The sequence below is a fragment of the Rhopalosiphum maidis genome, chromosome 3 (genome assembly GCF_003676215.2).
Source record: "Rhopalosiphum maidis isolate BTI-1 chromosome 3, ASM367621v3, whole genome shotgun sequence".
Lineage (NCBI taxonomy): Eukaryota > Metazoa > Arthropoda > Insecta > Hemiptera > Aphididae > Rhopalosiphum > Rhopalosiphum maidis.
In genome coordinates this window covers 12,816,863-12,829,980 of record NC_040879.1, presented here as the reverse complement: position 1 = coordinate 12,829,980, position 13,118 = coordinate 12,816,863, and the positions used below count along the sequence as shown (strand labels likewise).

The following is a 13,118-nucleotide window of genomic DNA, read 5'->3' as shown; positions in this document are numbered from 1 at the left end:
AGAACGATAACAATCATTACATCATACTGTGGCATAACACTCGAATCGTATATTGTTTACGTAGTAATCACATATTTAATATTATTCTGTAGGTACCTCCTAATAACATTACGGTTGTAGCCGTTTCGACGACTGTGTGACATTATAAATCTCTGGTCATCGAAACGTTCCGCAAAATAAATTCTACGATTTAATTATCGCGGTAAAAAATAAAAATTAATAAACGCGTAACATTGTAGAGAAGAGTGCGCCGAACGCGATGGCGAGAACACAACGCCGCGCTGATTGTGCAACAGCACTCGCCAGTCGGCAGTCGCGCGCAAAGACGTATGTATAATAGTATGAGCGCGAGTGTGTGCGCATGAGCGTGCGCGCGTGTTCGTGTGAGTGACGAGCGTGTGTGTGTGTGTGCGCGCGCGTGTAGCGTTATCTCGTCCGCTCGCGAGTTCGCGACCCAAAACGCACTCTCTCTCTCGGGTGAAACGACTGCGGCTGGTGTGTGTATAGTTTGGAAAATATATAACCCACGCACGCACGCACGCAATTACGATATCGTCATTGCGATTTGCCATTGTCATTATTAATAATTAATATTACTATCATTCTGATATTATTATTTTGCGGTACGATACGCGTACGACGACGACGATATTATTGTTATTATTACGTGATTGACTACAGTGGTTTGTAGTCGGACGAACCGATCGCGTTCGACCGTGTTCGCTGCTCCGAAATACGCGTCGTCGATAGTAACGAATGATTTCGGGTCGCTGAAATCTCCGGCGGTATCGCAACAGTGACATAACCGTTGTGTATTTATTCGCGGCGTCGCGCCGATGGAACATTCGTGGCGTTATCGTGTCCGCCACCGCCGTAATACGATCGGCGATCGTCGATAACGGCGGAGGAAGAGACAAGACGTTTTTCGCCTTTCCTCGCGGTCTGCTCCGCAACACTCGACCGCTAGTCCCCCGGGTACCACCTCGAGGGCCGACCAGTCCAGCGCAGTCGCGAATCCGCCACCGATCCGGAGCGAATATTAGCATATCGTATTGGAGTACTGGTTAACAGACAGTAAGTGCCACTCCCCCTCGCCTCGTTACCGAGACCAAAGTTTTAAGTGTCGTCCTGACGTACCTACGTTTCGTTTTTGGTCATAACACTATGTGTTTCTTTGTCTTCTCCATTGTCGTGTCGCCCGAATTTGCATTGGTATCGACCAGACAATGATCGAGTACTTACGTAGGCATATATCGCATTCTTCAATATTGTCCTCGTCTACTGTCAGTGCTCGACTGGCCCTGAAGACGACCATGGGATAGGTCATCATCGTTGTTTCTGGGTCAGGGCGACTGTTGAGTGTTTCGGACAATGTTGACATATATTATGATAACGCTATAAACTAACAGGTTTCTGTTCTTCTCTCTGGTCTTATCTTTTTTCATTATACTTCAGAATCATGTACTAGACTCAAGTGTTCAAATACAACGGGAACATTATATATTTTCAAGATTTGTTTTCTTTCTTATCACAAGTTCTTTCATTTTTACCAAAAAATTTTATCGTAGGGTAAGTTGCTTTTCGCATCATGCATTAGTGGTATTACTCAGGTATACTGCAAATTGTTTTATAATTACTAAATTAATATGAATTTATTGTTAGTAGTTTTTTTCACAGTCGATATCTCGTTAGTAATATTTGTGAAGGTTGGGCTATTATTTTGGAGTTAAAAAATGGGTTTTCTAGTTGAGTTATTCTTAAGAGGACGTTTTACCCACATGTGTTGTCTCTGTCTTACTAACGTACATCATAACAAATTTTTGTTCAAAAGAATACATTTTGTGATGTAAGCTTTAATATTAGAGTAAATTTACCTATTACAATGTCATATTATGCTTTAATTGATATTGTCGTTTTAAAGTGAGTTATAGCTGTGTAAAATATTACAACTTTAAAATGTTTATAATTCACTTTAAAATGATAATATAAATAAAAGCATATGACATTGTCTAGTTAATATTTTAATTTTATAATAAGTAAATTTACTCTAATATTAAAGCTAACATCACAAAATGTGTTCTCCTGAATGTACATTTGCCATGATGTACGTTTGTAAGACAGAGACAACACATGTGGGTATAACGTTTTCTTAAAACAAAACATAAATGGTACATCTACTTGATGACAAAAAAAACTATAAAATAACATTATGCTAATGTAATACCAACTTTAAAATTTATTTAAGAATTAGATTTGTTAGCAGAAAACTGAACAAAACTGATTCTAATCATGATAAGCTTGCTAAATCTTAGCATATATAATTTTGTTTTTTTATAATATCTTAAACATTCATGCAAGATAAACGACGTACAGAAAAGAAAAACACAACCTTACAATTAATACATGGTACATAATCATATATTAATGTTTATAAAAATTGATAATGAGCTTATACTTATCACAATTATTTATACATTTCATTGATATAATTATTATATGTTAGATGAAAACTTTCTGAATTTTTGCATACCCATTTTTTATATATTACTTCAATTATTCATATAAGATATATGACTATGAACCAAAAAACAACTTCATGGCTAATATATTATATAATCATGTTCTAACACTGATATTAATATAGAATAGTTTAGTACAATAGTACAAGTATACACAAATTGAGACTAGTTGAAGTAGATAAATGTAATTTAAAAAAAAGATTAACTATCAAAATCACAAATAGTACACACTTAAAAGCATTACATATTTAATTTTTAAATTCTTACCTACCATTGTTACATTATTTACCTTAGTAATTATTTAAATAATATTTTAGTGTTAATCTAAAAAATAAAATGAATAAATTAAGAATAAATTGATTTTTTTTTAATTTCAATCGATATGTGAATATTAATCACCCCTAATATGTTTCATTTGTTATTATAATCAGTTATAAACAGGTCTATTAGTTCAATCATTTAATAGGTATATTGATAAATTGTATTTTGAATTCAGAATGAGTAGGTAACATATAAATTTATTTCATGGCATTACCATTTTAAATACAAAATTGTATTTTACATATTTTAGATGTTAATGCTTAATGCATATCAATTATCAATATATACTACATGCCATTTTTTTTGTTGTGGAAAAATGATGAATGTATTTTAATACAAAAAGCTTACTTTTTATATCTATCTAATGTAGGTAAATTTATTTTTGTATATTAATATTCTACTCATATTATTTATTAGTAAAATTAGTACAAGTTATAATCTAAATTGTTAATTCTAATTTTGTATAGTTCAAAATTGTTTGTTAATTTTTCATTTTTTTGTGTATAAGTAAATTAAATTCATAGACTAAATCATAAATTATATAAGTCGTTGATTATTAACTAAAAGTTTTATTTTGTGACCTATTTGTTGTTTAAAGCTACACTTAGGTACATAATAATATTATTTGACCTTCATACTAATTATATAAGAAGTGTTATATTGTTTTATTAATCTTTGATATTAGTTTATGATCATCTGTAATAAGAAAACATAATCCATAGGTGCCTACACCAATTTTTTATATTATGTAAACTATAACTGTAATCTCAATTAATTTAAGGTTAGGTTATTTATTTAGGTATAATATATTGGTTTAATTATTTCTCATTAAGTATCTATTTAAACAAATATATTTATCATCCAGGCATTAAATTTAAATCAATTACACTGTTTATTTATATGTATATTGATTTTTCTATTTTTTTTTTTTAGGTTAGCCCACAAAGTAATTGTGTTAAAACTTTTGATGTTTTTTAAGTCACTATAAGTGAAAATTTGTGTTTGCCATGGGTACTATCGTAGAAAATTTGTCCAATTGTTCTATATCAACTCAGGATAGAGTAATTGCTCCTTCAAATCAAATTCAAATTTTTCAACTCATTGTAACAAGTAAGTTCAAAATTTGTATTAGATTGGCACTATCTATGCCACTATTTATAAATTATTAATTTAAAACGGTTTCATGTGAGAAATAACCACTAAAGTTATAGGTTGTTATAGTTAAGCCATGTTTTATTTGCGATAAAAGATAATAGTTTTTGCATTATCATTGGTAAATTGTAAAACAATACAATTGTTTTCAATTAAATCTATTTTATAATAATTAAGTTTATATTATGATGATTTATTGTTTATCAGATTTTTATTGCTGTTTTAGTTGAAAGCGCAGATTTAAAAAATAATGGTGGATTGATTAAACCGCATCCATATGTTGAACTTATTGTTGACGATTTCAAAAGGAATAAAACTGAAGTTATCAAAAATACATATCAACCAAAATGGAATGAAGAATTTACTGTGTATGTTAATAAATATTATACAAACTTAAAATCCAATCATAATTGGTAATGAAAGATAATTTTTTTTAGACTTGTTACTCCATACTCAATATTACACTATCGTGTATTAGATTATTGTAAATTTCAAAAAGACGTGCTTATAGCTGAAAAAAGTATTAGTCTTTATGATATTTTGTGTAATTATAATGGTGTCTGTGATAATTTGGAGTTGACAATTGATTTGATGCGAGCTCGTCATCATGATCATCTAACATCAAGTTCATCCACATCTAATAATTTGGTCAAAGTTGGAGAGTTGATTACTATATTACATGGTTTTCAAATTGATATGTCTCAGGTTTCAAATCCATCTAGAGAACCAGGAACTAGTACTAATAATCATCAAGGTAATCTTACTTAATATGTAAAAGAAATATTAATTTAAGTAATTTAATATTCAATAGGACTATCAGATGGCGATTTTAGTAATGGAGTTAGAGCTCGTAGTCGTACTTCAACGACGGTTGTTGCTGCATCACCTGTTCCAACAATAGGTAATAGCTATTTATTTTATTATATGATCCATTTATAATAGATTTTTAATGAAGTTTATTTGTACACATTTTAGACATGAATGTATCTACTAATCTTATAAATAATGCGTTAACTAATAACATTCGACCTTCACAAACTTCATCAGTACACAATAATTCTGTTGAGGGAACAATTACTGTTCATCATCAAAATGGTCCTGTTACATTACCAATAGAAGAACCTTTACCCGTTGGGTGTGTGAAAATAAATTATTTTTTATTTTTAAGTTAAAAAATTTTATTTATACATTTTATTGTAGTTGGGAAATGAGATTTGATGCATTTGGACGACAATATTATGTTGATCATAACACCAAATCAACTTCTTGGGAAAGACCACAACCATTACCCGCTGGTTGGGAGCTAAGAAGAGATAACCGTGGGCGTATTTATTATGTGGATCATAATACTCGTACTACAACATGGCAACGACCAAATGTTGAAAGACTGCAGCATTACCAACATTGGCAAGGCGAAAGAGCTCATGTAGTTCAACAGGGAAACCAAAGATTTCTTTATCCTCAAGTAAAATATATAAATATTTTATGATTTTCTATGTAACTAATCATAATTGTATGGTATGTTTAGCATGCTTTAGGGACAGGTTCAGGACCAAATAGTAGACAAACTACAGGAGTTCCGCCAAGTCCTGTTGTGGAGGAGGAAGACCGTATGGGACAGTTACCTAATGGCTGGGAAAAGCGTGTTCAACCAGATGGTAGATGTTATTTTGTTAATCATAAAAGTCGCATTACTCAGTGGGAAGATCCACGTACACAAGGGTATAAATAAGAAATATTTTATTGATTATATTGTACAGTTGATTTATTTTTTAGAACTGAATTGATTATTGATAATTCGGATTTACCAACTGGCTGGGAAGTAAGAAAAACTACTGATGGAATTAGATATTTTGTTGATCATAATACACATACAACTACATTTGAAGATCCTCGTACCCATGTACCACCTATTCAATGGTTAATAATAAGAAAGAATATTAATCATAATTATTATTTATTATAATGTACAACCATATTTATAATTTTAGTTCAACTGGTCCTTACGGAGTACCTGCTGCTTATGAAAGATCATTCCGTTGGAAATTAAGCCAATTCCGATATTTGTGTCAAAGTAATGCAATATCAAGTCATATTAAGATTACAGTTTCCAGACAGACATTGTTTGAAGATTCCTATCATCAAATAATGAGATCTGCTGCGTATGAAATGAGGAAACGTTTGTATATAGTATTCCGCGGTGAAGAAGGCTTAGATTATGGGGGTGTTTCACGGTATATATTTTCTATTTATTGTTGAAAACAATTTTATTTTATTAATAATAAAATTATTAAATTCAACAGAGAATGGTTCTTCTTACTTTCCCACGAAGTACTCAATCCAATGTACTGTCTATTTGAATATGCCAATAAAAACAATTACAGTCTACAAATTAATCCTGCTTCGTATGTAAATCCAGACCATTTGTTATATTTCAAATTTATTGGACGATTTATAGCTATGGTAAGTATTATAATAAAAATGTTTTAAACCATATAAATTATATAAATATATATGTATACTATAAATATAATTTCAGGCTTTATATCATGGCCGTTTTATTTATTCTGGTTTCACTATGCCCTTTTACAAGCGTATGTTGAATAAAAAACTTACCATGAAAGATATCGAGTCTATTGACCCAGAATTTTATAACTCATTGGTTTGGATACGTGACAATAATTTAGAAGAAAGTGATATTGAAATGTACTTTGGGGTAGATTTTGAAGTACTTGGACAAGTTGTGCATCACGAGTTGATAGAAAATGGTGACAAAGTGAAAGTTACTGATGCTAACAAAGATGAATACATTAGATTAATGACTGAATGGAGAATGACGCGTGGTATTGAAGAACAGACTCAAGCATTATTAGATGGATTTAATGAAGTAGTTGCATTGGAATGGTTAAAATATTTCGATGAACGTGAACTTGAACTCATGTTGTGTGGCATGCAAGAGATTGATGTTGAAGACTGGCAACAGCACACAATTTATCGACACTATAATAGAACTAGCAAGCAAATTAACTGGTTCTGGCAGGTACTAGATCTAATTTAATTAATATTTCTGTTATCAACATAAAAATTAATGTAAAGACTATCCCAAATGTGTAATTTTATGTTATAATCATATTATATATATGAATGAACAATAAAGAAAAAATGAAGCAAATATTCATTTAATACTGGAATATATTATTATAAATCATTTTTCTTAATATTAGATTAGTATATTTATAAATTCCACAAAACAATTGAATAATACTCGAAAAATACAGTTTTTAATTTCCAATTATAATTTTATAAAATTGTTCTCTTTGTGTAAATAGTAGTCAAAGTAAAATTTAATTTTTACTGAATTTTATGCGTCATGAAAAGTTAGGTTATACTAGTTTTTTTTATTATTATTATTTAATGCACCTATTTTAGTTAATAATCTAAAAAAACTTATACATTACATATTCTAGGAAATTGTACTATAAATTCAAATCAATTTTCAAAATTATTGTCTTACTAAAAGTGTGTAGGTTTTTATTCTAACCCGAAATTAAACCTTCTTATCAACTAAATTTTTTATTTGTATTTGGGTTTTGGCAATATTTAATGTATTTAATTTTTAATTGTAGTTTGTAAAACAAGCTGACAATGAAAAACGCGCAAGACTTCTTCAGTTTGTGACTGGAACATGTAGGGTTCCGGTTGGAGGGTTTGCTGAACTTATGGGTGAGTTAAACTTAAACATAATAATATTAAGGATAATATTGCTATAAATTATTATGTTATATTTTTATTAATAATTTTTATTATATTAAGATATTTATAATTATTAAATATAATTGTACTTATGTTTAGGGAGTAATGGAGCGCAGAGGTTTTGCATTGAAAAGGTTGGTAAAGAAACATGGTTACCTCGGTCTCACACATGCTTTAACAGGTTAGACTTGCCGCCATACAAGAGCTATGACCAACTAGTCGAAAAACTCAATTATGCTATTGAGGAGACTGAAGGGTTTGCTCAAGAATGAAACACAAATATATTCAGGTTAATGTTCCCTCAATTGTTACGATTTTAAATATAGATATAGTAGTGTATATTAATATTTATAAAACCGTGCAGTGATATCATGACCTTACAACATCAAACAAACGGTGAAACCGTATTTAACCTTTTAGAGGTTTAAAATACATTCCTTAATTTATATTCTGTTTTTATTTTATGCATCGTTAATTAATTTTGGAGTTAAAGTGTTTTATTCATTGATGTTTCTCGTTATATATCTCCAATTCATATAGTTACTATTACTTATAGATTTTAAGAACTGTGTTTTTATAAATAAGGCGCATGTATGTAATAAATAAATTACAAAAGTGTTTTGAATGTAATGATTGATGTACAAAAAATAAATTAAAGGAATAGTGGTTATGATTTTTGTTAAACTTTAATTTTGGTGAACGAAAGTAAAATTTATATAATATAATTTAAACATATTCCACTTTTTCATTGAAAATAATTTTTATTATAACATTCAACTAATATCCGTTCTAATTTGTTAATTAAACATAGGGTACTTAAATACTATATAATAAATTAAACTATTTATTTATTGCAGTACTAAGTACTCATTATTATTGAAAATACATATGACCTAAAGCTGCAATAATAATCAAATTTATTATTGTTGTTTTTCTTAGATCGTGCTTACGCTTTTGCGAATATGTTTATTTTTTTAAAACATAAAAAGTTACCATGTTTAACAGTTGTTTATTTTGTATTCTGAAAACTAATTATGAACAACATTTGTATTAATTACAATGTATAAGGTATAGGTAATATACAGCATTTAGTAAACAATTGTATTTAATAATATTAATACATAAAAATGTATTCAATTCTTTTTTTCATGGAAGAGCATTTTCAAACAAATACAATTTAGCTCAAACCTTTTAAAATATCTTAAATAAAAATGTTTATAAAATTTGTTCAGACATAATTTTGCCAAAAAATACTTTTAGTACGTTATTTGATAATGTAAATTAATCTTAATGTTACAAGACATGTGCTATTTCTAAAAATTATTTTAACTGTTTTATAGTTCTACTTTGCTGTGTGTGAGCATATTATATATATCGCTTAAATATAAATTTATTGTACTTTATCATTATAAAAATATTTATATAATTCCTGTGCTCTAAATGTACTTTTTCTTTTTTTTGTTAAATATATCTAGACATGTGTCTAGGTAGCTTTATATAAATAGACACAATTTATAATTAAAATATTAAACTATTTTGAAAGTTATTAAATATTATTGTGTAAATACTTTTAGAATATATATTATCTCAACATTGTTGTTAAATACTATATTTCATTAATAAAAAAAATATTGAAAAAATCAATTGTGTTTTTAACATAAAGTTGTTTTAAGATAGTTTTTCACTGATATCAGTATCATTGGTTATATTTTATAATAATAAATATTTGTATTAATGACATATAATTCAATTTTCAATAGTTATATTGTTTTTCTTTGTATTATTTAATTATTGTATATTGTGAGCATTAAATTAAAAATGTGTATCAAACTATCAACTATCAGGAGATGAAAATAATATGGCATTTATAGTGCCTGTTTTTTTTTGGTGTATTAAGTAGTTGTTTATAAATACAATATATTATCAATCCATTAAAAATAAAGAAAACATTGAATGGTTGCTTATAAAATAGATTTGTAAAATTATTCTCTTAGTTAAGTGAGTATTTTAGTATTTTATACTGAAGTGAGTCACTAGAAAACATGTACTTAATGGCTTAGATTTATATTACATTTAATAACTTATAATTTCAAAAAATAATAAAAATTAATTTTAATTACATAATATTTTTCTAAAAAAATTATATTTTTACTATTTAATTGTAATTTTTATAATTTAAAACTGTAAATTTGTACACTGTCGTTCAAATTTCAATTAGCTAAAAATTATGTTATTATGTTTTTTAAGATTTTTTTAGCTTCAATATGAACAACTATAAAAAATCTTCTATTTAGATTTTCATGATGTTGACATATTTTTTCATTGTGTGGTAATTAAAATTTATAATATACATAAAAGTTCTAGGTCCCCATAAATCATATTGTTGAAACAAAATTATTAAAATTGTTATTCATATTTTAACTGTTAAACCAATTTAACTTTGAAGGAATATAAAAAATAACTGTGTTAGTATATTTATTATTTATATAAACATTTTTTTAACAAATACGTTTAACACAAAGTGAGTTATTTTTATATCTTTCTGTGTAACTGGTTATTAGTTACAAGTTACTCTAAAACTGTGTAACCAGTTACAATATACTAGATTACTAGATACTTTTATGTTGTGTAACAGTAATGTAACTAAGTTACATTTAAAGTTAAAAGTTACATTGATAAATAAAATATGTTTGTATTTATCAATTTATTATAATATTATTGACACATTTAAAAAGCTTAAAGGTAGACAACCTACCTATATAATCACAATAATAAAAAAAACATGTTTATATAATAAAACATTTAAAACATTTATCAATTGTCTAACGTAAAAGTCATAAAATTAGTATTTAGTCTTCTTATGAAATAAGTGTATAAAATGTATAGGTATAGTAATATAAAATATTAATATTTATAGTAATTCAATTATTAACCAAGTCAATGGTGTTTATATAATAAGATAGGTAATACAATTTAAAAACATGAAATTTAATTTATTAAATAAGAATTATACAAATTATTTGTTACCAAAATTAATATGATTAATTTCTTTTAAGTGGACGTTATACCCATATGTGTTGTCTCTGTCTTAGTAATGTAGATCATAGAAAATTTATGTTTAGCGGAACACATTTTGTGATGTTAGTTTTAATATTAGAATAAATTTAAAGGTAAGAATATTATCTAGAAAATGTCATGCTTTTATTGATATTATCATTTTAAAGTGAGTTATAGCTCTTTAAAATATTCATAACTCACTTTTAAATGATAATATCAATAAAAGAATATGACATTTTCTAAATAATATTCTTACCTTTAAATTTGATAATAGGTAAATTACAACACATGCAAGTATGACGTCTTCTTGAGAAAAACTAATTTTTCAAAACTGTAGTCAGATAAATTTCTTCTAGTAGGACAACGAATACACCCAACTAATGAAAATGACCTTTCCACTGGAGCAGAATAAAAGAGATTTATATTAAAACTATTAAATTTTACAAATAGTTTTTTTATTGTGATATAATTATTTAAAATTGATAATGACTTATTTTTATCATAAAAAAATTGTCGTTAAAAACATTTTGTTCTGTTATAAATATTAAATTGAGTGGATTATGGCCAAAGATGTAAAAACATACATAATATTATGTTTATAAATCTGTAATTATAATTTACAGCATCAAAATTCTTTTTTTAATTTAAATTTGGTTTATAATAATATGATAATCACACAGTGATAAATATTAAATATGTAATTATGTATAATGTAACTTTTAATTATAACTTTAATTTTATTACTAAGTTACAGGAAGATGTGTAACTAGTTACAAGTTACAAGTTAAATTAAAAATGAGTAACTTGTTATAAATTACATGTAACTATGATATGCCCAATCCTGTATATGCATTATGTGTGTACCAGCAACATTATATTCTATATACTAATACATTTCAATGCCAAAAATTTTATTCATGAAAATGTATTTTAGTCTGATGCTTCATTTTTTTAATGCCCATTTTGATCCAGTTATGGGTCGCAGCAAAAAAAATCCAACACATACAAAATACAAACTTTCCAATCCACAACCCTCCACATAATCACAAATGCCCCCTTTTGTGCTTGAGTGTTTCTAATCACGTCCTTTATAAAGACTTACAAATTAATACAATAGAAGAAACTACCATAATCCTGTATAAATGTTTCTGCTCCCGATTGACAAACCACTCCAATCCACTGATTCTGCCCTAGGTTCCGGCATCATTCCTGGTAATCCTCGTCGTTCGAAGAGGAAGTGGTGTAGAGATTTAAATTTCAACTAAAACATATACATACAAAGTGATTCAAAAAAGTGTTAACTTTTATTTCAAAATTTTTAGTTTCACAATTTTCTAAAATTATTTTTATTTTTTTATTCTTAAAAAATAATGAAATCACTATCAACTTTTGATTTTCAAATGGCAACCTATATTTAAAATTTCATAAAATAGTAGGGATATTTTTTTTATGAATTTTAACGTCAAAGTTTTTATTTTTCATGAGCTATAGTTGCTCAAAGTTGGGGGGTTTGAGGGTTATAGTAGTTCGTCCTACATGTTATTACTGTTTCGATAGTCGGTAACGAGTTTATTACATACGATTATATGATTTAAATGAAACAAGAAATATTATAAAAACCAAAAAAGCCCACGTGAGCTTGTTAGTTGTCAAACGTTAACAGTACTTATATAATATGTTCACGATCGTGATCATAGATCGATAAATCATGTACTACTTTATTGTTTTGTTTTGACTGATTTAAATTTGTGAGGTCTATCCGAAGGGTAGGTTTGTACTTGTTAGGTTACCCGTCTGCCGATGACTATTCCTCTCCCACATGCAGATAATTTTCCCCACCCGGGGCTCAGGGTTATCTTTAATCAAACTCGAGGTCTGAAGTCGGCAAGAGTAGAGAACAACTACTTGTGCTACATAAACTACCAATTTTACGTGAAGTCTGGATTATTTCAAGTTCTTACCGGAACTGCGGTTACTGGTTAGGTTAGGTTACTACTTATCATATTTTATTGATAAGGTTTTTACTTAAAAATCATGGAATATTTTTTATTTTCCCATTACTATTAACGTTTGAAGTGGTAGAATTTTCAATTATTTTATATATTTTTAGGTTACCTACTGATGTACAGCATGGAGATTAGGTATCTTAGTTCAAGATAGAGCACATGATTGAGATAAACCATATAAACATTAATCAATGTTAACCATGTTGATTTAGTTCTTCAGCTATTTGTCATAACTTTATATTTTTTTAATTTTTTTTCTCTTTTTTCACGTTTGTTATAAAAATTTAAAGAAATCACTGCATTCAATATT

The 13,118-nt window shown here is 27.7% G+C and overlaps 1 protein-coding gene across 2 annotated transcripts; it reads left to right on the top strand.

The window, feature by feature from the left end:
* The first annotated feature begins 460 nt into the window (after positions 1–460).
* LOC113559639 (E3 ubiquitin-protein ligase Su(dx)-like) lies at positions 461–8,517 on the top strand. Of its 2 annotated transcripts, none has more exons than XM_026965389.1 (14): positions 461–1,074; positions 3,774–3,950; positions 4,219–4,360; positions 4,430–4,746; positions 4,804–4,893; positions 4,968–5,127; positions 5,193–5,457; positions 5,521–5,714; positions 5,769–5,912; positions 5,984–6,226; positions 6,296–6,455; positions 6,532–7,032; positions 7,619–7,715; positions 7,845–8,517. In XM_026965389.1, exons 2-14 carry the CDS (start codon positions 3,848–3,850, stop codon positions 8,015–8,017), a joined length of 2,589 nt encoding a protein of 862 aa, XP_026821190.1. In that variant the 5' UTR covers positions 461–1,074; positions 3,774–3,847; the 3' UTR covers positions 8,018–8,517. The 2 variants fall into 2 exon arrangements, with proteins under 2 accessions (XP_026821190.1, XP_026821191.1); XM_026965390.1 differs by lacking the exon at positions 461–1,074 and adding an exon at positions 1,553–1,569.
* Positions 8,518–13,118: the final 4,601 nt, after the last annotated feature.